The 25,054-nt window shown below is 42.1% G+C and overlaps 2 protein-coding genes across 6 annotated transcripts in view; one reads left to right on the top strand and one right to left on the bottom strand.

Moving 5' to 3' along the window:
• Positions 1–2,499, top strand: part of ZFYVE9 (zinc finger FYVE-type containing 9) — a 48,683-nt gene extending 46,184 nt beyond the window's left edge. For all 4 annotated transcript variants that reach the window (XM_082228181.1, XM_082228180.1, XM_082228183.1 and 1 more), the window contains one exon: positions 144–2,499. In XM_082228181.1, coding sequence (XP_082084307.1) covers positions 144–305 — 162 coding nt within the window. In that variant the 3' untranslated portion in view covers positions 306–2,499. The remainder of the gene's footprint in view (positions 1–143) is intronic.
• CC2D1B (coiled-coil and C2 domain containing 1B) overlaps positions 2,430–25,054 on the bottom strand; it is a 38,638-nt gene continuing 16,013 nt past the window's right edge. For both annotated transcript variants that reach the window (XM_082228191.1, XM_082228192.1), the window contains exons 7-25: positions 24,623–24,929; positions 24,293–24,417; positions 22,443–22,518; positions 20,611–20,706; positions 19,096–19,226; positions 18,111–18,183; positions 17,341–17,468; positions 16,499–16,688; positions 14,435–14,607; positions 12,852–12,977; positions 12,277–12,335; positions 11,573–11,689; positions 10,915–10,988; positions 10,582–10,640; positions 9,005–9,056; positions 8,076–8,175; positions 5,667–5,757; positions 3,766–3,896; positions 2,430–3,344 (exon numbers count right to left, since the gene is read on the bottom strand). In XM_082228191.1, the coding sequence (XP_082084317.1) occupies positions 3,777–3,896; positions 5,667–5,757; positions 8,076–8,175; positions 9,005–9,056; positions 10,582–10,640; positions 10,915–10,988; positions 11,573–11,689; positions 12,277–12,335; positions 12,852–12,977; positions 14,435–14,607; positions 16,499–16,688; positions 17,341–17,468; positions 18,111–18,183; positions 19,096–19,226; positions 20,611–20,706; positions 22,443–22,518; positions 24,293–24,417; positions 24,623–24,929 (2,097 nt within the window). In that variant the 3' untranslated portion in view covers positions 2,430–3,344; positions 3,766–3,776. The remainder of the gene's footprint in view (positions 3,345–3,765; positions 3,897–5,666; positions 5,758–8,075; positions 8,176–9,004; positions 9,057–10,581; positions 10,641–10,914; positions 10,989–11,572; positions 11,690–12,276; positions 12,336–12,851; positions 12,978–14,434; positions 14,608–16,498; positions 16,689–17,340; positions 17,469–18,110; positions 18,184–19,095; positions 19,227–20,610; positions 20,707–22,442; positions 22,519–24,292; positions 24,418–24,622; positions 24,930–25,054) is intronic.

Below are 25,054 nucleotides of genomic sequence, written 5' to 3'. Positions count from 1 at the left end.
GGTTGCTTCAAAATCACAGGATGGGCCTGCTTACCTGCATTCTTCCATGGATAAAATTTTAGAACCTCTTCCGTCATGCTAAGGGATTGCTTTAGTATCTAGTTTCAAAACAAAATAATATTTTCTCTTTACTTACTTTTTAGGTTGGCTACCAGGCTGGGAGCAATGGGCAGCCACTGCCTGCTCAGTACATGAATGACCTGGACAGTGCCTTAGTTCCAGTGATTCATGGAGGGGCATGCCAGCTGAGTGAGGGCCCAGTCATAATGGAGCTTATTTTTTATATTCTGGAAAACATCTCATAAGGACTTCATTTTCTGTTCAGACCTGTTCCAGCAGCAGCTGTATCTGAATCATTTGCACTTTAAAACTGGAAAAATTAAGCTTTTGTTAACACTATTATGAGGGGGTGGGTGCGTGATTGAGAACAGTTGTTCCATAATTCTGAATCGTCTATGCATTTGTCAACAAACAGGATCAGGGCAGCTTCTAATACTACAAAATGGCTATGCTATCTTTGCAGCTAATACACTTCTGTTACGGATTAGAAACAAACAATGGTCATGTTTTAAGACAATTGCAGTCATGTGTTCAATGCTCAAACGGGTGCAGAGATCACTGGGGAGTAAATTAAAGGAAAGGAAATGTAAACATTTCTGATGTTTGTAGATGAACTTATTATGAAGACCTCCATTCTGACCTCACTATACTGCCGCTTATGGTTAATTTCTCTAGACATTGAAATTATCGTTTACATTATCTTGACCAGATTATTGGTTGAAGTACCTCCAAGACATGTCGGAATATTCTATAGAGATGTACAGAGAAAGAAAGCAGCATAACTGAGGGTACCTTCTACGTCTGTCCCAAGCAAAGCAGAATCTCTCTAGAAGCTGTATGTAAATTACGCTTGCAGTTTTGTGTGTATAAATAGGATAGTTTAACTTTATTTTTCTTTATTTGTGATAAAACTGTTCCCCAAGCCTGATGACATAGCAAAAATCTGCCCTCGTAAGTTTTGAGAGAGCCTGTCACAGGCGTGAGAATTGTTAGGCTTAAAAAAAATAAGTTACCATGGAAATTTGTTCTTTTTGTAGTTGGCCCTGGGGTTTTTTTTAGGTAACTTTTTATTTTCCCATTTGGTGTGCATTTATCCCCACCATTAAGCCTGCACTTATCTAACACTTTATAGTAGCAGCACTCTGTAAAGCTAGCCTGTGAAAACTGTAATAGTTTGGCTGCTGTTGCATGTTTTGCTTTCACTTCAGGCTGAGAAGTTTGCACTCTGTCTTACCTAAGACGGCACTTATGAGAAGAACGGCTTGAGCCCTCTCACTGCAGCGTACAAAGCCGGCAATGAGAGTAAGCAAAAGAACACGAGCACGTTCCTGTTAAATCCGATTTCCATCCCTGAGCAACTGATAGCCCTGTGGAAAGAGCTGTCTCCACATAAGAGAGAAAGCAAACCTAAGCTTCAACAAGACACAGGCTGCTGTTATTCAAGGCTGGCCACACACCCCCATGGGTAAGAGTCGCTGGCCTTTTAAAGAGCAATCTAAAATTGGAGCAGCATGGGCAAAATGGTGAGCATTCAAGGGTAAGGTGGGGACAGCAGTTGCTCCAAGCCTGTCAAGAAATTATTTTTTAAAAGCAAACATATAGCAGTGAGAGCTGTAATCGTTAACTTTCCTCTGTGGGTAGGAAATCATAGTTGAGCCAGGTGCTACTGCTTGCCTAAGATTAGTAATAACAAAAAAGCCCTCCTAGTACAACCTATGTAAACTGCAACTAGAACATAAGACAAGGCATTAGAACTAGACCCCAAATTAAATGGCTGGAGAAGTTAACCCCAGCTGAATACAAACACTTCTACTGAATTTATTAATGGTGGGCCATATGCTATGAAGACAGTTAAATTCTTAGCCCATGCTGAACCTGAAAAGAACTCAGGTGCTCAATGTTCTGCCCTGGGAGACAGGGTGGGCATAAAGAGGCTCCTTTGCAGAAGGGCCTTACATTTCCTGCTCTTTCTTTTCCTTGCATATAAAAAGTTGCTTTTAAATTTTACTTCCTTCTGTGACAACATTCAATTTTACAGATGGAAGCTCAATTCTATTTAGATTTTACATGGCTGCAGTAGATTCCTACTTCAAGAGATGGCATTCCAATTTCACCACAGAAGTAGCTTTTTCAATAACTTTGTTTTGCTATTAAACTTACTGATAGAGGGAAAATACTGACTTTTCCTTCCTCCTTTCCCCCCTGCAGAAAACCATTTGTTTGGGTTATGTTTGTGCAAAATGCTATTGACTGACTGGTTTGCTTCAACCATAGCCTTTAAAATGACCTTAAAATTTACCATATTGTTAAGAAATGAGTACTTGTTTAAAGAGAAAAATGTACTTTTAAAATTCAGTTACACTGCAAAAGACTGCATATTATATTTTTATTTTCAACATGTAGTTTTGTATATTAAATTTATTAAAATTAAAAACTGAATATTGTATTGTCTCTATCCACTTAAGATAAACTCTGCCTGGTTGGCAGACTTAGTTCTATATTCAGGTACACACCTAGGTTTAACATTCTAGAAAACAGGCAACTCTTTCTTTTGTCAAATTACTGTTTCAACTTACACCCAAATGCTGTGCTTCTCAAAATCCTTAAGCAGTAAAAAGTTTAATTCTTCCACTGAAAAAGAACACAAGAAATGGGCAGATTGAGGAAAACAGCTTAATAATAAATCAGCTACTAGCCATCTTAATATGGTATGGGCCTTTCCAAAAGGCTCGTGATAATGCTGCTTTAGAGCAAGGTTATGGGTAAACTTGCAGGGGGGGGGGGAGGAATGCAGTGATGGCTTAAAAAAATTTGTTGCAGGCAATGTCAAATGCATATTCATGCTGCTGTTAACAGTAATATGCTTAACCTAATGCTGTGTGCAAGAATAGAATTTATTCCAGGGCTAGGAAACACAATCTTATTTGCAAGTTTACATGATAAACTTCCACTGCTGCAGCCCATCTTAGTATATTTTGTCAGCCATTAAAACCAAACCTTTTTGCCCTCGCCTGCAAACATGCCCTTTGCATAAGACAGCAGCCCAATGGGTAACAGTCATGTAGTACTAACATTGCTACTTTCAGCAAGGTTTAAGGTAGGTCTATCTTTGTGGATCAGCACCTTCTTTCCCAGTAGTAGACTTACAAAGCTTACCAACTCATACTATATGATAGTTATGAAAATAAAGATGTTATGTTCAGTAGTGCATTCGTTGAACATCTTTGGTGCTTGCAGAAGCTCTATGTATAAAGTCCATTCTGCAGCTTTTAGCATTTCTGTATCTGCGGGTGACAAGAAAATAAATATGAATGTGGCTTTAGAGGAATAATGGAAGGATTAATGAAAGATGATCAAACATCCATGACAAAAGTACAGAGTCTTCCTAGTGTGCTCTCAAACATTAACTGAAGGCAAGTCCATTAAAACCACTCAAGTATAAAGTTTTAGAAATTTATAAGGGACCGCAACCCTTCTTTAAGGATTCCTTCCTGTGGCTACATTGTCCTTTTGTTGGACGGTGACTCATTTTTATAGCAGGAATTAATTTTAAAGGTGAATCGTTTACTATCTTGCATATTTTTAAAAAGAAAACTGCTTCATGCATGTATCTATAGAATACATTCACTTGTTGTAATCAGAGCAAAATCTTGAGACTGCTCATGCCAATTGTCATCCTACACAGAAAAGACCTTAGGTACATACCTTAGGTGGAACTAATGTTCAAGGACTAGCCAGTTTTCTGTAATTGTCTGAAGATCCTGCCCACTTAGTGGCTCCCTGAGTCTCACTTTTACTTCTAGTTTCCCTCCAGTAGGCTTCCTGCCATCCAAAACCTAGACATAGAAGCAACATGACAAGTTTAATCACAAGAGACATAACCTAGAGAACTGCAATTGGCTTTGAACATTCAATAGGGTTTTGGACTTCACTTGTGGCAGCTGTATGTATGGCAGGTGGGATCCAAAACAAGAAGTTAAGTGTGGATTGCTCAGTCATATCCTCTAGGATACTCTATTATATTCCCCTTCTCTCACTCCATGGAAAAAAACCGTGTTAGTCAGCATTTCCTGGCTGGTGAGCACATTTGGTCCTCATTGGGGGTTTTTTGGGGGGGGCTTGCAAAGGGGATTGTCTCGTGCCCGTAGGTTTTTTCCACTACAATACCCCCCCCCGCTACTTCTGACAACCTTGGTGTTTCCCTGTAGCTGCTAGTACTGCTCCTTTTGTGGAGGGGGTGGCCAGACCACCAGCAGTGCTTATGTTGGAGCATCAAACAGGGAATGATACTGCAAAGTTTACATGGCCAAACAGTAGCATCATTGATTCTATTCAGATCCTGATTTGTCACAGGAAGCCAACCAACTACCCCGCCCCCCCATTGATAGAAGTGGTTTAAATCTGTTGGGATAGCATCCCTTCTGGAGAGGATAAAATTGCCAAATGGTAGGCAAATAGGCAACATTTTAAAGTGGTTTAAAAAAATATGAACTGTAACTTTTCAGAATTGGATGAAATTTGCAAGAAGGTTTACCCTTTCTGAGGGCAGGAATTCCACCAAATTTCAGAAGCTGCAGCTGTTTCCCCAAAAGGCCAATAGGTAGAGTTTAGAGTGGATTAAAAAAATCACTTAATATCCCTTGGGTTTTTTTGTGGGTAATTGGACTGAAAATTGCTGACACAAAAGAGGTGCCAATGTATTAGGAAACCTGCCATATTATGACAAATAGAGCTAGGGACTTTTCTGCTAAGCACCTTTTGGGGTGGGAAGAACTAAAAGTAGGGGGACCTTCCAGGTAAAATATTTCCCTCTGATTCAAAGCTTGACATGTCAGCCACAATATAGCTCTCCTTTTCCCTGTTGCACAATCAAGTTTAGAGACATGACTTTTGCTTTCAGCAGCATTTTCTAAAAATAACTGGCTGAGGTGTCACAAAGGCCTTTGGGGGTTCCTGCTTTGCCTAGGGGAAAAATCCCTCCAAGGCATCCCGTATTGCATGAGAAATTGGAATTAAGCTGAATATAATGTGTATCTCTAATATCTGAACATAGGTACCACTTTTTTTAAAGTGGCACAGCACCAGTTGCAATGCATAAAAGCTAATTCTAGAGGTGTTTACATACACACAAGGGAGAGAGACTGTAACTGGATCTCTCTGCCACAGTCCAGTAGAAGCAAACTTGGCTCTCCAAGCTTCCCTACTCCTTTGCTGCCAGAATTCCTTGTGGTCATCGCTCTCTTCCCTTCCTTACGATTTTTGGGGAGCTATGTTGGTCAGCACACTATTTTTGTGCTACCCCACCCCCCAACAACATCCTTGGAAAATTCTAGTTGTGCCCTAAGGAAGACCTCCATCCCCATAGGCAACCCTAGTTTCCAAGCACTTTTATATCAGCATATGGCAGGTACAGCACCATCCTCATGAGAATGGATGAAAGCTGTGCAAGTAATGAAACTCCTATGAATGACGAGCATATCCTGTTTTACAGCATATCCTGCAGCATATCCTGTTTTACAAACACACTTTTAGCAGGACTACTGTGCAAAGAAGAAGAAAAAGGTAGTCCTTACCACAGCTTTCTGAGAACAAAAAAGGTACGGTACCTCAATAATTTCTCTGATTTCACATTCAAATTCCAGTTTGTCCAGTTTCAAGTGTGCTGTCCCCACTTGCTTGTCACTTCTGAAAAAGGACCTGGGGAAGGGGAGGCATGTCAGTGCAAGATTCAGTTTCTTCTCCTAACTTCCACGATGGGAATCGGCAAAAGAACCCCAAAGACACCCAGGATCTCAAATTGCAACACAGATCCTTCCCAACTCATACCTCCAAGGTTAAAAGCGGGTTATAATACCATTGTTCAGTAGTGCTACCAACAAAAGCCGTAGACGGGTCCAAAATATTTTGCACTGTATGAACTAGAGAGTAGAATGATGTTAAAATGAACAAAAATTGCTAGTGTTACGTTCAGTGATCAGACGTGTTTTAGGCTAAGGAAGCAACTAAATGGAATGACCTATTTATTCCCAAATACACCTAAAGATCATGGCTTGGTTCACACACACACACACACAAAAAAAAAACACACACAACAGTGCAGAACAGTGCACAGGGAAAACGCCAGATGCATTTTGATGAAGGTCTTCAGCAGCACTGAGAGGCAAAATTGTAAACACAGCAGCAGCAGTAGCAGCAGTAGCACAGAGCAGCTTCCTGCAGGCTCCCTCACTTTCAAGCGAGTACAGATTTGGAGGCAGAGCTTGCAGAAAAGCAGAGCAGTAGTGCTTCTCAGTGGCTCTGAAGACTTTCCTCAAAACGTGTCAGGCCTAATAAACTATCTCCCTATGAGCCCTGCCCCCACCCCTTCTGTTAGAAGGAGCCACAGCAAGGCTTGAGCTTATCTGCTCCTATTTGTTTGAGTGCAAGGAAAGATTAGAAGCTTCTGCTTCTAGTTTGCAGCAAATCGGAAGTGCTCTTCAACTGTTAGTCACATGAAAGGGCTAGAGTGGTGGAAGGGGCTGTGGCAGGGACACGTTTTTAATACTACTGTCAAAAGCCATATGATTCTTTCTGTCCCTGAAGTTCATAGCACAACTTCTGAAGTGGGGGTCCTGTTCTGCGTGTGGAGGCTTCAGACCTCGGAAATTACACCCCAACATGACAAGGGTGGGAGATTCCATGTGACTTCGGAAGGTGGGGTGAAATGTATAGCCCTGCTACACCCTTCATGTGAATAGCTCCTGAAGAGCTCACCCTCAAATCACATTCAAAGGTTCTGGTTGCTGCATTTGGACAAAAGGGCAAACTAGAAAGAAAAGCTCTCCCTTGCATGCAAAGGAAGGAGCATGCAATCCTGCTAATGGCCTGTCATTTAATCTGAATCAAACCCACTTTCGGGGCTTGCCATAGTGTGAACTTAAGAACAGCAAACTCACTTATGGCCCTCCCTCTTACAGCTTAAAAATAGTATTGCCTTCCATACCTTTTGGCCACTAGAAATTTTGGATGCATGCTTAAAAGAGACAGAAGGCCACCCCCGCAAACAGATCATATTAATATTCTTTCCCACTGTTTCTTCTAGCCTAAACAATCATGCACCCTATCTCAATGAAGAAGCTTGTACAATCTTAAAACTATACACCCCTGAAACAGGAACTAAGTTGTGTTTATTATAAACAAATTATTTTGGCCACTAAGGAATCCTTTCAAACAGTTTCTTTAACGCCAGACAACTTGACACTAAAGGCCACGCTACAAATAAGGGCAGCTATTCTTACTGTTATATGCCGAATTGACTTAAGATATTCAGTGTGAGATACAGATGCAGCCTTGTAGTACTCAAGCAAAAGGGGAGAGAAAAGAATCAGAAGTTCATCATGAAAGATTTCCACCCTCCTGCACCACAACAGTCATGCGGGTGCATGTCCTGTTTCAGCTGTGGCTTAGATCCCATGGGGGCAACAGGCATCAGATTGCTTGGCAAAGTGGATTCTGTGTTTTGCTATGGAATCAACACAAAAATGCATTAAGGCCTATAGGATGAAAAGATTGACAGCCCCTGATCCCTGCTGAACTGCCAGCCTTAGTATACAGGCCTAGTAGTATAGAGCCAAAATTCTCATGAGTTTTCACAGCTTTTGGCTTTAGTAGAGTGTTAACAACACCCAAATACAGCACCTGTCAGTCATCTAAGAAGATCAAGCAGAAGACCAATATTACGTCACTGTAGTCTGAAAGTTCAAGCATTGCAAATGTCTAAAAGACGTATCTGCTGCAGATGAGCAAATCTACAAAGATTTCAAAATAGTTCCTTCCCATATTCTCAATTATATCTTCAGCTACCCTGTAGCTAAAAATTCCAAACACACAATGATGCCTACAGATTGTATGCGACAAAGAGTTACAATTTTTTTAGCTTCCAAAAGAAATCTGGGAATTGTTTTAAAGCAGAATTAACAAAGTCCTTGAGCTCAAGCAATCAAGCTGTTTCCCATTAGGCATGAACCCCATCTCACCCTTTGTGGAAGACTTCAAATTTAATTCCTTTAGCCTGAATCGCTCTTCGGAAACCTCTGTGATTTCGGTTAATGTTCAGCTTGAACAGCTGGTCGTATTCTGGAAATGCACAGACAGATATCAGATACAAACAGCTGATGAGAGGACTCGGAACCAAATAAAAGATCAAGAAAAGCATGTGGTCAATGCCTCAAAATAAGCAGGTGGGAGATATTTTGCCATGGAAAACCTTTCAATCAAGTAGGCCCCACAGGTACATATCTGAGAGAGGTACAGATTGTACTGAATGACACAGTGACTTGGTCCCTACGTTTTCCTTTGCGAGAAGGAGGAGCCAAGACAAAGGACTGCAAGTCCTTAAGTATATTACCCTCCTCAGTAAGTTTTTTTTTTTTAAAGAACCTGCAAAAAAGTGCTACAGGATTCATGCTAAATAGCTTTGAAATAATAGATCCCAAATAATTCTATGCAGTTGAAGGAAAGAGGGTGACATCTTTTCTGTGGCAAAATGAAGAGCAATGTTGGACTTCTAAGGGACAGAATGCAGAGGGATCCATATATTCCAGGTACAAGTCCTTCTGGAGTCGTATAGCTCAGTAGTAGAGCATGCACAGAGTTCCAGGCCCAGCCCGTGGCCACCTCCAGTTGGCCTCGCAAAGGCCTCTGCCTATGACTGTTGAGAGCTGCTGCCACTATACAGAGCAGTGTTGTGAGTTAGGTTAACACCATCACAGATGCAGAAATCGGTTAATTAAGAAACCCACAAATACAAAATTACTACTGCTCTGAAATGAGAGTCTTTGAATTCTGTTCAGGTAGCCGATGCAAACATAAAATGGAACTAACCCTTTTCAGCCTAGCTCTGAAATGAAAATCCAAGAAAAGACAACGTAACAATGGCGATAATAGTCTAAGCACATGCACCCACCTGGGCAGTTGGTATTTTTTATCACGGATGTTTTACTTTTCTGAGCTTGCTCCTGTTTTAATAAAAGCAAAACACAGGTTAACAAAACCCTAAAACTAAACACCTGCAGCCACACACCATTAATATTCAGCAGAAATCACAACATCTTTGTTGGCTTTTCATTTGGAAAGAAAGTCCTGCATAAGTGTAGATAAAGTTTTCTTGGGCACAGCCCATTCAATATGGAACAAAATGCAAATACTGACATTCAATACAAAATACGGTATACAAGAGATAGAAACAAATGGTCATGGGGATGTTAAAAAGATAGATTAGATCCAATGCTATCATTGCAACCACCATTCAGCTGTTTTGCTTTGCTGCAAAGCAAGAGCCTGCTGCAGGTAGATTTCTCCAGGACCTTTTCATTTGTCTTCCTTGTCCCCAAGAAGGAAAAGGGTATGGATCTTCAGAGGCTGCAACAAACGTGCTCCAAAGAGATTGTTTAGCAATTACTATTCTTTTTAACAACCCAATCACACAACAAAACAAATTAACTTCTAGCCCAAAGCACAGCAGAAGTCTCTAGGGAGTGAACAAGGACCAGGTGACCCAATTACTGCCAGCACTTCTAGATGATATCCTAGCAATCAAGCAATATAGCCCTTTCTCTATTTCAGAGGCAGCTCTTCCCCAGCTGCCTCTCAAGCATCACATATACAACCCCAATAGAAATGCCATTCTCTTTTCTACTGTGACAAGGCCACCAGAGGTGCCACCAGTGACCCTGCCTTCCCAACTATTCTCAGAAAAGCCTGTGGGGTTCTCAGTCCTTGCCTTTACTTGTGAAGACCAAGCTCCCCCCCCCCCATGGGCTGGTTGCTCTAGAGCAGGGATATGCAAGTCAAGCCACTCCAAAGGACCACCTTTTGTTAATTCAAGAGAGCTGAAGGGTGGCGTAATGGTTAGAGTGTTGAACTATGACCTGGGAGACCAGGGTTAGAATCCCCACTCAGCCACGAAGCTCACTGAATGACCTTGGGTCAGTCACCACCTCCCAACCTAACCTACTTCCCTGGGTTGTTGTGAAGATAAAACGGGGATGAGAACGATGTGCACCATCTTGAGCTCCTTGGGAGAACAGGTGGTATATAAATGTAATAAGTAATAAGCTCATTTCTGTGTACCTCCCCACCCCCAGTGATTTCTTTTCAGCCTTGTTAACCCCCTTTAGCACATGCTTTCCCCTCCTGATCTCTCTGTGCCCTTTCCCCCCCTCTCTGTTTCTCATAACACCCATGATCGTCTTCTTGCAGCACCATAGGTCTTGCTCTTTTGTCTCAGTTATCCCACTCACTTCACAAGTTGATAGGGCTTCTCTGCACTTTTATTTTATGCTCTGCTTCTACCCCTGTCCTGATATTTACACTGCTGCTCGCTTAACGCAGCAGCAATGCACAAGTCATCCATTCTCCCAATCTTTGCATATATTACATGGCGGCAAACTGAGGGTTTGCATCTGAATATACTTGGATAGGGAACTGTCACCCTAGGGTCTAGAAATTAAGGAGGGAGCAAAAGCCTTGATGTATACTCACTGTATTCGGGTAATGGAATTCAAATTTCACAAATGCGTCCAAATCATTGGGTGCCACACCTGTGCAAAGAGAGGAATTTAGCTGAGCACACAGCTGTAGAAACAAAAAGAAAAATGGGCCAAATCTTATGAACACAAGATTGCCGATTATCTCACAGGAAAGAAGAGGCCTCTACTCAGAGATGTTTGTTCCCGATTGTGACCCAATTTCCTTGATAAAAACAAAATGATCCTAACTACTGATTAACAGAGGTCAAGTTCTCAGTTCTGTCAGCTGCAGGGAAGATTGCAGAGCATGAAGGAATCTTAAAAATTCATGTCAATGGTAGACTACCTGGTGGGGCTGGTAGATTTATTCCTCGGACAATGATAAGATGCATTTCTGTGCTACTGAGTTCAGAAAATATTCTACAAAGCAAACAAAAAGAAACAGCGGTTTACTCCAGCAATCCAGACGTACTTCACATTACAATACCAAACTTAGTGAACATGTAGAAATAGGAATCATGAAGAAATACACAGCATGCTTGCTTTCTGACAACTAATTGCGGGGTGAAAACATGGTTTGTTGTTAGTCTGTGAACCCCAAAGCCTTGCTTAACCATGTTGTTTGGTCACTGCAGCCCAGGCACTCTCCCAGCTGCAGAGGCACAAGGCAAGAGTAGCTGGAAAATCAACCAACAAGCCTTGCCTGTTTGCCTACTGAACAAGATGCAACTTAGTATTACATATGCAAACACAGGCAACATCAAGATGTGAACAAAGTTGAAGCCCTTTGACTCAAGGGGCTGGGGGAGAGTGGTCCCATTTTCGTGGCAGCCCCACATTTATTGAAATGCTTAGTTTCCACTATAAAGCATTGGTCACTTTTTTGGGAACAGAAATTCACAGTATTCCAGGTTGCTCTTGTAAGGTTCAGAAAGGTTTTGTAAAGCTCATCTATCTACAGGGATAAGACATTTGAAACCTTCTCATCTTTTGGACATCCATACCTTACAATTTTAAAGGTTCTCTCTTCAAAGTGGTGGCTTGGGGGATCCAGCCCCTGGGCCTGTGCAAGCTGTAAGATGTCCAGATCTTTTTTACAAATCTGAGCCAGCTTCTCAAACCTGAAACGCAACACAGAAATACACAACATAAAGTAAAAGTGAGAAAGATCAGGAAGCATATTGCCAGAGCCTGCTCTGGTTTCAATCATGTTATCAGTGGGCGGCTGCTAAACTCATGGAGGCAGCTCCTACTCAAATGAGAGAATGGCTGGGCTCCACTTAAGGCAGAAATAGCTCCTTGCCAGAGGTCAATGGGAAAGCTGCCTGGAAACTGATCAAGCCGGTGGAGCACCAGAGGGACGTATCTTTCATCACTGATGGGATTTGGGAGCTACCTTCATCAAGCAAGCACAGGGAGCAGAACACTGGTTGCTCACCATGAAATTTCCTTCTTGTTTGACATATGGAGACACCCACCATGTAGGCAGCAATTCTCCAGCTCACCCAACGTAGGGACATGCCATTGAGCTTCCCCTCAAGTGAAAAAGTCGTTACACTTTACATAGTTAAGAAGGGAGAAACAACTTTTTCCCCAGCCACAAAATGACTAGACCCAAGGCATAAAAGCAAAATTCATTCTGCCAAGTGCAATTTGTACTGCACCCAATTGAGATGTGCCTTCAATACTAAACTCATAATAAACCTACCGGGAAGTTTCAGATACATTTCCCAGATGTGTGAACTGCTTCGAATACTGCAAACATTTCTATTAACAGAAAAAAGGAGGGGGAAGTCAGACCACAAGCTACCTTCAAAAACTGATCTGAGAGAGAGGCTGGCCACATTCAGACAATCAAATCTCTTTAATAGGCTGAAATAAACATATGCAGTTGTTGCCTTCTAGGCAACCCAACCCAGCTCCAATGAAGCATTCCACAAGTGCGTATACAGTCATCAGCATAAAATCTGCTGCTGGGTTATAGTATTAGTACCATAACTCACAGATGTTAACACTGCCACTAGAAGTTCTCTCTTATTTCCTCTTAAAAACACACATACAAGGGACCTATAAAGAAGGCAGCAACTTTTTCTGAGCACCTTCATTTTCAAATCACTTTTGAAAGGAGAGAGAGGGTCACTGACGCTTGTGCACATATCACAAAAGAACAACAGTTTAGAGTTGTGTGCAAAATAGGCCAGTTTAAAGTATAGAGAACGTTCTACTTCCACTACAGGACCCTTAGCTATGTATAATGCTATAGGAGAGGAAGGAGGCACACACCTCATGCTGGTCTCTCAATAGCTTGATCAGCTGAACGTACACCTCTTCTGCTTTCTGAGAGAGTCTGACATCTTCATGATGTATGATAATAAAGTCACCTTCATCATCTGTAGGTGGTGATGGCAGCTACACAGCAACACACAATACATGTCAGAGCTTCTCTGGTAAAATTGTGACAGAGAAAGGTGAGCATAGGGACACTCATTCAGAGAAGATAAAAAAGGGGGTGGGGGAAGGATATCAGGAAAGGGTAGCAGGATACTTTCAAGGTTCCTGCCATACTCAGCTAATATGCTGTTAATGCACTCTTCCCCACCCAATCTAGTGTCCTCAACATGCTACAGACTACAACTCTCATCACTGCATGGTTGCTGGCTGAGGCTGATGGGAGTTGTAGTCCAAACCACATTGGAAAGGCTGTGCCAATACATCAGTTTTCTGAGACCTGCAGGTAACGACTAGGAATGATACATCCAACTGTCTTGAATTTCCAACAGCACTGAAAGCATTTATCAATATGAGAATGGAGAAAGCCAACTAGTGACTGCAAGTTTACCACATTCCTCAAGTAATGTTTTAAAAATCTTGAAATGCTGATCATTACCACAGCAGTGATTCAAGATACCAAACAAGAAAATAGAAGACCAAAGGATTCCAGGGCAAATATAAATAGTTGACTACAGCTCATGCATATGAAAAAAATTGACCCACTACATCAGAGGTTGTCAACCTGGTTCCTACCGCCCACTAGTGGGCGTTTCATGATTCTAGGTGGGCGGTAGGGGGTTCTACGACACAAGCTGAATCCTCCTTCCATAAAGCACTGGTGGGTGGTAAGGAAATTTTGCCATCAGGCAAGATGCATTAGTGGGTGGTAGGTATAAAAAGGTTGACTACCCTTGCACTACATTCATATATGTTAAGGGACAACCATAAACCCAGTCAGTTCTGTTCATCTTCCAAACTGGAGGAACCCCAAGTAACTTAAGGCAACATGTAAAAAAAAAGTCTCATTTTTATAACCTGCACGTATGTATTTTTATATGAGTGAAAATTGCAAAAATGTAAGGCCATCTAGGCAACAGAATTAGGTGCCTCCCTCCCCTTATTCCCTACTCTGAAGTGGCTAGAAAGTACAAAATAATAACTCAGAAGAGGCAATTTTGATGGCTGAGAATAAAACATACAAGCAAGCTCCCATTTACATGCAGGTTACGTTGCAAGGTACCACATGTTTAAGTGAAATTTTATATAATGAATAAACATGTACAAATACATATACGTGAGAGAGAGAGAGAGACACTAGGTGCAATTGAACAAATTCAGAATTTCAAAAAAAGTAAAGGGCTCCTACAATTCAAGGAGAGGAGGCAGGGTTACAGCCAGGATGAGTGCAAGGCCTATGGTTGGGACCAACTGCAGACAAGCTTGCCTCTCTCTTAAAAGAATTGCAAGGTTTTCAGAAATAAAATCCACAAGAGCTGTGTTCAAAGGCAACAAAGGACATCAGACGACAGATAGTGGTGTGAAGAGAGCTTCCTTCAAAGCAGACCTGATACACTCTGAGGAATCTTTCTACTAACCTTGGAAATGTCGACCAGTTTGCCACTTTTTGCCCGCTCGATCTTTGGCTCCAAGCTCTTGGCTGTTCTTAGGAACGCCTTGGCTTGCTCCAGATCATTTCTCTTCTTTGCCTGGACTGCAGCCTTTAAGTACTGTTTCCTTCTACTCTCCAGGAATTCAAGGTGCTCTAAAGCTACAAAGAAGCAAAACAACTGGGGGGTTGTCCTTGTTGTTGTGTTTTTTTTTTAATTAAAAAAACACTTTTCAGATTTGGAGATATTGCAGGCTCGGTTCCAGACCACTGCAATAAAGTGAATATTGCAATAAACCGAGTTACGTAAACATTTTCGTTCCCCACTGCATATAAAAATTATGCTTGCACTATATATAGTCTATTGAACCAGGCTCCCCCACTGGCTGCAGGGGCGGGAGGGGAAAAGCCCACCTCCAACCCTCGCCAGCTCCACTCCTATGGCCAGAAGGGGGAGGTGGGGACAGCGGCAGGGCTTCCTTCCCCTGGAAGCAGACAGGCTGCTTGCAGCTGCACCTGCGTCCTCGCAATCTGTGAGAAGCGCAATAAACAAAGCGTGCCTGTGCTATTGGAGGAAATTATTTATTTATAAATTTATAAACCGCTTGACTGTTAAAAAAACACACACCCTCAAAGCAGTTTACGACGAGGATAAACAATACAATTACCGGTAAAAACAACTAATTTAAACATTAAAGGAATAAATTCAGCAGTAAACCCAAAAGATATTAAAACATGCATCCACCTTCTACACATTTGGGTCAGCTCATCTAAACAAGAATGTTTTTTAGCAGGCGTCATAAAAGCTACAGCGAAGCTGCCTGCCTGATGTCAAAGGCAGGGAGTTCCAGTGTGTTGGTGCTAAGACCGTATCAGATTCATTTCTCACAAATGTGAAATGGGCAACAGTTGTTGCTTGTAACAGTGCCAGTTCTGCAGACTGAAGTCGAGTGGGCAATATAGGGGGGTAAAGCGATCTTGCAGGTAAACTGGTCCCAAGTTATTAAGGGCTTGATATACTAATAGTAACACCTATAGAAAGCTATTTCCTGCTTAGCTGTATTCCCACTCGGCACGCAAGGCTGTATGAAAGAAACAGAAGGTTTTCTCATCCCAGGGACACACAGAATAGGCAGTAATGGTGCAGAAAGAAATGTGTGGCAGTGGCTTCTATTTATTTCCACCCTCACACCGTAGCGTCTCCTGTGCGCAATCTGCGCAGTCATCCACAGCCACATCCATTAGATAAAGCCTTGCTTGCCAGGCTTTGACTCAGACGGAATACTTGAACTGTGTGTGGGAGCTCAACATTTGCAAGGAGTGGGGGAGGACATGAAAAAAGAGGGGCAGAAAGGACACTTCTCAGGGAGGCAAGAACTTTCACTAAGCCTGTCAGGTATCTTTATGGTGTCCTTTCCAGAGGGCACGCACCATCTCTTCCAGGCTCCTTAAAGTAAGAGAAAAAAACAGACCTAGCCAAGAGGTAGTCCTGTTTTCTCAAATGCAAGCTTGCCATCTGCATCCAAGCTGTGCAAATGTGTGGCATGTCTCCACGGAACACTGTCAAGCGTGTGTCATTGAACTGCTTAGGAGGAAGACAAAACACTGACTAGCTTGAACTAGTGCAAGTAGCAGTGCCCTGGTAGTTATCTTGATTACAGCAGGGGATCTGTCTGTTATGTGCACATTTAAGTGGATAATTTGGGTCAGAATAGGAATCTGTATTAGTCACTCATTTGCTGTCCAGATTCTACATACCTTTCTATTCTACTGCAAGGGCTTGTTAACATCTTACGAGCACTCCAAACACAGCATTTCACAGCTCAGAAAATGAAAAGCCAACAAGGGCTTTGTCCCAAAGGCTTCATCTGTTAAGCCTCACAGAATGTATTTCTTGCATATCATTTTTGTCTTGTTCTATCCTCAGCGTGAACAACTGTTTCCCCCTTTTCCTTACTAACATCCTTTAAGTATCTAAAATACATCACTTCCTCAGTCTTGCTTGATGTAAATGAAATAAATACAACTCTCAGCCAGCCTTTTGAGTCCTTACCAACTGGAGAGATGTGCTCAGTGGATGCAGATTTCTCTGGGGCTGCTACAGGGGTGGGTTGAGAAATATCTTTCTCTGGAGAGGTTTCTTCCGGGATTACAGCAGATGGCACAGTTATTGGCTGAACAACTTGCACTGGCTTCTTAGGCAGCTGAGTGGGCTTCTTGGGAGCTGGAGCCTGTATGGAAGGCTCACCCTAGTGGGATCAGAAAGGAATTGAATGCAATGAGCAGGAAATTCAGATATAGGGCCCAAGATGAGGATGGATGCTAAACAAATGGATCCCATTACAGCAGCCATCTGCTGTGGTGCTGCAAAAGAGAGACCTTTTTGTGCTAAAGGGACCAGAAAGTCATCTTAAGAGGCTGAGAAACTTCTTAATAACAGCACTGTAGTCATAATCACTAAGCAGTCTTCAACAAAATGGGATATAGAGTGATTCATCATCTGAAGTCCTAGTGTGGCTTAACAGGAGATGAGCTACTACTAGGTACCCCAACACAAAGTCTGTGAGTTAACCAGTTGAGCAGTAAGCTGTTAGCATTAGGAAATTAAGGGGAATAAGCAGTTTTAACTACCAGAGCTTCTAAGTTGTGGGAAGTGCTAGTCCTTCTCAGAGTAGACCCATTAAAAAGCATGAACATGACTAACCTGATGGGTTAAAAGGAATGGAAATGGTGACTGGAAATGTTTCAGTGTACGTAATTCTAGGTTAGTAGGATTTTTAAAAAACAACAGCAACAGCAGCAGCAGCTTTTGAAATAGTTGGCTGTAACTTATGTTTTAAAATGGTAAGAATATTCTTCTGCATCTGTAAGCAAACAGATTCTTAAGCAACACACCTCATCTTCCTCCTCCTCCTCCTCTTTATTCTCTTCCTCCTCCATTTTAACCAGCCTGTTAGCATTTTCAAGGACGGCAGCAACTGTATTGTCATCTGCAGGAGCCAGTCCAGGAATTGGAGGAAAACCTGAAAAGATGAGAGAAGAAAAAAACCCAGAAGATAGCCTTAAAAATAAATGAAGATGAACACAACACACATTTATGAGAACTACAGATTAAAAAAGTTGAAATGACAATTATCATTATACTCAGAAGATACAAGTTCTGAGATTATTGAGCATGAACTCCAGCGGCTGCCCACAAAATGGATCACTGACACATTCAGGCCGAGGAGGAGAAGTTTGGAAGCTTTCGATTTTAGTTAACTTGTTTGTGAACTGGGAGCTGTGTTTAACGCTAATTATGGTTAATTTCAACAAGTCAGCTCCTCAAACGGGTCATATGTTGTATGGTGCTGTTGCAACCCACCTTAGCTCAGGGGTCATGACCTGGTAGTGGGTCCCAATCCACCAGCTGAAAACAACAATCTAACTTGCACTTCAAGAGGCCCTCTGTGCTGTTATCGTGCAACTTCATGAAACTTTACAGTCACAATAAGCAGTTTCATAGCACATTCTGTAGTGTTGTCATGGAGCCAAGCCAGTCTCCTGACAAGGCAGAGTAGGAGGGAGTCTCCTGAAGCATTTTTGGCAAATGTGCCAGGAACAAAGCACTTGCGCGAGGGTATCTCACATTTCAATGCACAGCCCTGACAGTGTTGCATACTTACCAGGGGGAACTGGTAGTTCACCAAAATTCACTTTCCTTCCTGCTTTATGGGCTCTTATGGCATCTTGGTATTGCTGTTAAGGAGAAATTTTGGTTAGAGAATACAACCATGTGACAGGTTGTGGGGAGGGGAAGATAAATACATGTTTGTCACTCATTTGTTGTGTTTCCCTTTATGCCATAAGGATTAGAAAACATTTTAAGAGCACTCCAGGCAGAACATTTCGTAGCTAGTAAAATGCAAACCTTCCTCCAGGCATTGCATCTGTTGCTGGGCTTGCAGTACACAGAGACAACAACCCCTCCACGTGGCTTTCTGAAAGATTTGCCCCACGTTCTTAGTAAATGTGATGAAATGATAGTTAACATTATTCAGAGTGCAATTCTATATGTGTCTCCTCAGAAGTAAGTCTTTCTGAGTTTAAAGTGGGCAAGTTTGATAATGACATTCTCAGAGTGTAATGTGAAATATGCGATGCAGAAATTCACCACCCAACGAGCTTGCATTCCACAAATCTAACAATTATTATTTTTATTTATCAAATTTGTATACTGCCTGTTTATAGAGAAATGTTTTCCCCTGGCTCCCCAAGATATGTAATGAAGGCGCCAGGCGAGCCTCCCTGGGGAAAACATTCCAAAAGCAGGGAGTCACCACAGAAAAGGCCCGTTCTCATGTTGCCACCCTCCAGACCTCCTGTAGAGGGGCCTCAGATGACAATCATAAGGTCCAGGTTGGCTCATATGGTGAGAGGCTTTTAAATTATCATGGTCCTGAGCAGTTTAAGGCTTTATAGGTCAAAGTCAGCACTTTGAAATGGGCCTGGAAACTAATTGGTAGCCAATGCAGTCAGGTCCGGATTGGTGTAATAGGCTCAAACAGGAGCAGATCCTCTCACTGCTGCTATATCACAGCAGAGGCTCACAATAAAATGATTACAACCAAGGGACTTTTGTGGTAGCACACACAGCTTCTTCTTCTTTACCTTGGCTATCCTCTCGTGCATCCTGCTCTTCCGATCATCTCCATTTGCTTTGGCTTGAGCGGCTGCTGCTTTGTATTTCTCCATCCTCTGCTGCAAAGCCTCCATCACTGTTTTTGGCTGAGGCAAGGGACCTTTAAAAGCATCCAAAGAATGTATCATATGAGCTCAGCCACCATATAGGCACCTGCTTCTCGCACTTTGACCTAAGGGAGGACAGCGTCTCATCTTCCAGGTGTCGCTGGACCACAACTCCTACTATCCTTTAACACTGACCACACTGGTTGGAGCTGGAGCCCAACACCTTCTGGAGGGTCAGTGGTTCCCCCATCGGTGCTTTAACCCATTTTCTCCTTTTCCCATCGACATGAACAGATGCAACAGTATTAAAAAAACAAAATGAAAAAAATGCTTCTGGTGTTTGTGTCTCTCAAAGAAAGACACACTTTATTCTTGTCTGAAAGGTGTATGTTGCAATATATGGAAAGACAGATTTATATATGCATATGTGTGTATGTGTGTGTGTGTGTGTGTGTGTATGCGCGTGCTCGCTCTCTCTCTCTCTCTCTCTCTCTCACACACACACACACACACTACAAAAAGAACACAGTACAAATATCTGCATACTTAAGACTATATATATGTATATAATTGGAATATTTCAAAGAAGAAACTATGGTCCATCAATTTAAGATCATTCCCCGCCTTTTTCATATGTATAACCTACCAAAAAGTTAAAATAAAAAAATTTCTTCCTGTAGCACCTTAAAGACCAACTAAGTTAGTTCTTGGTATAAGCTTTCGTGTGCATGCACACTTCTAAGTGTGCATGCACACGAAAGCTTATACCAAGAACTAACTTAGTTGGTCTTTAAGGTGCTACAGGAAGAATTTTTTTTATTTTGACTATGGCAGACCAACACGGCTACCCATCTGTAACTACTACCAAAAAGTTGTAACCTAGATATACTGTATATGTATATATTACCATAGTGTTGCTTGCTTGCTTGCTTATTAAAAATTAACCGTTTACTCATTTGATTTTATACTTATTCAAAAATCAGAATTGCAAATTGCCATTAATTTTTACAAAATTTACCATTAAATTTCACCCAAGCATATGACTGATGCCGTATCTACCAAAAGCATATATAGATGAACATTGTTTCGTGTTCTGTCAGTCCAATAAGTGATGGATAAGCTTCATTTTTCAGCAGAAGTATTGCTGCTCTGTCTAGTTTGCCTAATTAATGTCTGTTACCTAATTTGTTACCTGAACCTAATTAATATTTGTTAATTTGACTATTGAAGTGATGTGCCAAATTTTAAGTAACCAGTCGTCCAATCTAGGTATTTCTCAGTTTCTCCAATTCTGTGCTACAATTTCACAGGCTGCACTTATATAGATTAGAAATGCTGGTCATACCTATTACACTGTATGATCTGAGTTTCTAATCTATATAATACACCTCACAAGAGGCTTTGCTTTAAAACACATCTTATCTGAAGCTTTATTACCTTGACTGCCTGGTGTTGTCACAGGAAGGGTGGTTTCCACAGCTACAGATGGTGCCTGTTTTGAGGGAAGCTGTAACATTTCTGGACTTTCAAGGTCTGAAAAATGTGGGTGTCAAGGGAAAAGGATTTAATGCATTTTATAAAAGGCACGGAAGCGTAGAGATACAAATTCTTCACTACAGTTGCAACATAATTCAACAAGAGCCAAATAAAATTTGGTACTGTAAAGAGAAGCTGTTTTTTCCAATAGGAACAAATGTCGCTCCAAGTCTGGGGTTGCCAGCCTGCCACCCACAGGCACAATGGCACTGCTGAATACTTTCCCCAGCACCCACAAAACCTCTAGAACCCTCCACCCATCACTGCCATGATCATGTGGTGGCGAGGGGGGTTACCTTTCCCTCTCTTGAGAAGTACAAAGTGATGAAGGAGGAAATTTGAAGAGAAGTTGTCCCTACTGCTTCTTTCAGCTCTATGTGCTTTTCAAGGCACAGGTTAGCACCTAAAGCAGCTGAACAGAAAGCAGAGCAACTGAGAGGATAGGAGAAACATAGGTGAGTAAGCTGGGAGAATAGGGAGAAAAAATTAAGCTGCTAGGCAAGATAAAATGGGGTGCCACAGGAGAGAGAAGGGAAGGAGGAGGAAAAGAAATGGCATGCCAGAGAGACAAAGGGAGCGTGGAGTAATAGAGGGGAAGATGGGGGGAGAGAGAGAGGGATAAGCCTGACACACTGGATCCCGTAAAATAGAACCTCTTGAAATTGCATAACCTTTTCACAGGTTCCCACCCATGTCACAACTGAAGCATTAAAAACAAACAAACAACTTTTCAGTGTTGTGGCACAAAAGCTTTGATCCCAGGTATGGATTCTAATGGGGCCTCATATTTTTTAACATGAATTCCTTCAAATCCACCACCAAATCATAGATCACCTCTGTATTCACAGAAGGATTCTGTGATTTGTTAGCGGTTTTGTTGTCACCCTATTTGGAAATTACGGAAATCCACGAGGATCTGTGTCTTGCATCAATGTTTTTGCAGTGTGGTTGTGATCTAAGAACACCAACACCTAACTCCCACAATTCCACTGTTAGAATAACTACCAAATACACTAATGCTTCCTCCAACTCCTTTACATATTTGTTAGCTGTCCAAGCAGTTCCAATTCTCAGTAAATAGGGACAACCACTCAACTAATTTAATTAATTCCAAATCCTAGAAATGTAGAAACATCCCAAACAAAATCAGTTTAAAATTCAGTTTACGTAATAGCACGGGCACGAAACTGATGTTTATAAGTAATTGCAACCAGGGGAAAAAAAGGTGGAGTCACATAACACTAAAACAGTACATAGCAAATGCATTCTCTCAGGAGCAAGATATTGCACTTTGGACTGCTCAGAAACACAATAGCCCTTCAGCAGACACTTAACCTTAAGCAGAGACATGCAGGGGGCATGAAAAAAAACCCCACACAAAGAGACATCAGTGGGAACAGAGAATAGGATACTTCAATTTCAAAATATGGAGCATACCTGGTTTTGAAAAATAAAATAAATGACTGCGAAGTTACTTAAGACAGAAAAAAAATCACCATGCAATACATTATATTAGATAGATTCACTTGCTTCTTTTTAATGATCTGGAAGCGAAAGCAGGATGCCATTAGAAAACTGAAACTATGAAAGTTTGACGGTTTCACAACAGCACAGATCCTTTGCAGGGTTTTTACCGCAGGATATCTGAAGTCAGTGTGATAAACCTTCCTCTTTTATCTGCAATTTAGTGTATTCTAGTTACTGGAAAGATCATTTATCTCCTTTGCTCTTACCCTGTGGTGCTGGAGGCATATCCCTGAGGTCTACTGGCTGCCCACTGTCCAGTGCTTCCAGAACCAGGCTGAACTTCTACAACAAAAATGCAAAGCCAAAGGGTCTGTATGACATTGATCTCAACTTGGTTCACAGAATAGTGCTTCTGACCACAGAACTAGCACACACACAGTGGTACCTCGGATTACAAACTTAATTCGTTCTGGAGGTCTGTTCTTAACCCAAAACTGTTCTTAACCTGAGGCATGCTTCCGCTAATGGGGCCTCCCACTGCCGCCGCGCTGCAGCTGCACGATTTCCGTTCTCATCCCGGGGCAACGTTCACAACCCGAGGTACTACTTCCGGGTTAGCGGAGTTTGTAACCTGAAGTGTTTGTAACCCGAAGCATTTGTAACCCAAGGTACCACTGTACAGCATCCCAGATACCCACTCTAATTGAAATTACTATTATTATTACAGTGGTATCTCAGGTTAAGAACTTAATTCATTCTGGAGGTCTGTTCTTAACCTGAAACTGTTCTTAACCTGAGGTACCACTGTAACTAATGGGGCCTCCCTCTGCCACCGCGCGATTTCTGTTCTCATCCTGAAGCAAAGTTCTTAACCCGAGGTACTATTTCTGGGTTAGCGGAGTCTGTAACCTGAAGCGTCTGTAACCTGAAGCTTCTGTAAAGCCACTCCCGACATAAGGGGGGGGGATTGCGGGCTCACACCCCACCTACAGCCGCTGGCTGCGGCCCCGCGCGACTTGGGAATCCCGGGCTACATCATCCCCCGCGCCAGCCAACCTGAAGCGTCTGTAACACGAGGTACCACTGTATTAACATTTGTATGCCACCATTCATCCAAAGATCACAGGGTGGTTCACAACATAAAAATACAAAATAAGAACCCAAAACACATAATACAAACAAGAACAAACCAACAACCTCCCTCCCACAAAGACATAGATTGTTAACCAGCCAAAGGCCTGGTTATAGAGAAATGTTTTCATCTGGTACCTAAAGATATGGAATGAGGGCGCCAGGCCAGCTTCCCTGAGGAGAGCACTCCACAAACAGGGAGCCAACACAGAAAAGGTCCATTCTCTGGACCTCCCATAGGAGAGGCATTCTCAAATTTCTAGCCATTGAACAACTTGCATTGAATCAGAGAACTTCTGTTTAAGATTCAAAAGTCAGAAGGGATGGGATGTGGATTCCAGATGTTAGCAAGATGCACTCCTGCGACCCCAAGTCCCCACTTTCTCTCTTTGATGGATGTATCCTTCATTCAGTCCCCAGCACATGCACAAATCACCTCATTCCCCTTCAATACTCTTGTATGCAGGTAGATACAGTTCTTTTAGATCTCTATAAGTATTTAACTTGCATAGATTTATTTATCTGGTCAAAGAATGTAGATTTTCTTAGTGCAATTCTGCTTTAGATTTCCTGACACAAGAAAGCTAGAGAATTGTGACTTTCACTCTAAAAAGAAAGGAACAGGGAGCTGGTCTATATGTTACATTTACCATGGGATCAGTTAGTTCATGGTGATTTCCCCATTACACAGCCATATTACAAAGCAGAATTTACTGCATGAGTCAGGGCCATTATACTGAGTTGCCTCTTTTCCAATTCAGCTCCATGGTGACCCACTGGAAGAGGCTGGAAAACTCAATATGCCGTGGCTCCAACTCATATATGCCTGGGGCTGGAAGTTTGCAATGGGGATGCAAATCCCCACGGTGAAAGTAACATATACGTTTACGCACAAAAAAAGAAATATTCTAGAGAATTCTCAAGATCATCAGCACCAATTATGGTTTGCAGAAACCTGCTTTAGCTTGAAATAATGACGCCTCACCTTCCCAGTCCTCATGTACTCTTTTGCCTTCTCAAGATCGCCTTTCTGTTTGGCTTTGAGCGCTGCTAGTTTGTACTCCTTCTCTCTTGTCACAAGCAGTGCTCGTGTGCCAAGGTCTGGGGAATCTGAACAAGACAACACAACATAAAAACACCTACTATATAGCCAATAAAACATCTGCTATAAACACCATGAGGACCATAGTTCCTTAGGCACCTGGGCCCACCACCCATCCACCCTATGGAAGAAACAAGCAGGAAAGTGGCACTTTTTTGTGCATATGCAGAATAGGGATGCTGCAGGGGAAAGGGCCACACTCAAACTACTTACTGTTTTCAGAAGTGCTACTTGTTCCCAGAACACCTGAATCTGCATCCTGGCTCTGGAGATCAGGTGTGCTCACAGATAGCTCCGGATTGCTAGGGTTCTGTAATTCATGGTCTGTAGTAGAGCCCTCATTTTCCTCCCCTTCAGGAACAGTTATTTCATCTTGGCTGCCTGAGTTTTTAGGCAAGTCATTCAAAGGCATGGCTTGTGGAGTTGTGACAGAGCTCTTCCCAGATGCTACAGGTGGTGGCATTTCTTCCTCATTCACTTTTTTCCCTTTCTTCACTGCAGTCAGCATGGTTTCCAATGCCTAGTAGTGGATTGAGTAACAATTTCAATTATCCAGCATATATTAAATACTTATCCCCTATATGATCATTCCAATCAAGCTGTGTCTTTCATTTGTTGACCCATGTAGTCTCCCATCCAGGTGCT

This window comes from Podarcis vaucheri, assembly GCF_965113315.1.
Source record: "Podarcis vaucheri genome assembly, chromosome: 6".
Classification (NCBI taxonomy): domain Eukaryota; kingdom Metazoa; phylum Chordata; class Lepidosauria; order Squamata; family Lacertidae; genus Podarcis; species Podarcis vaucheri.
This window is presented reverse-complemented; position numbering and strand designations above follow the sequence as displayed.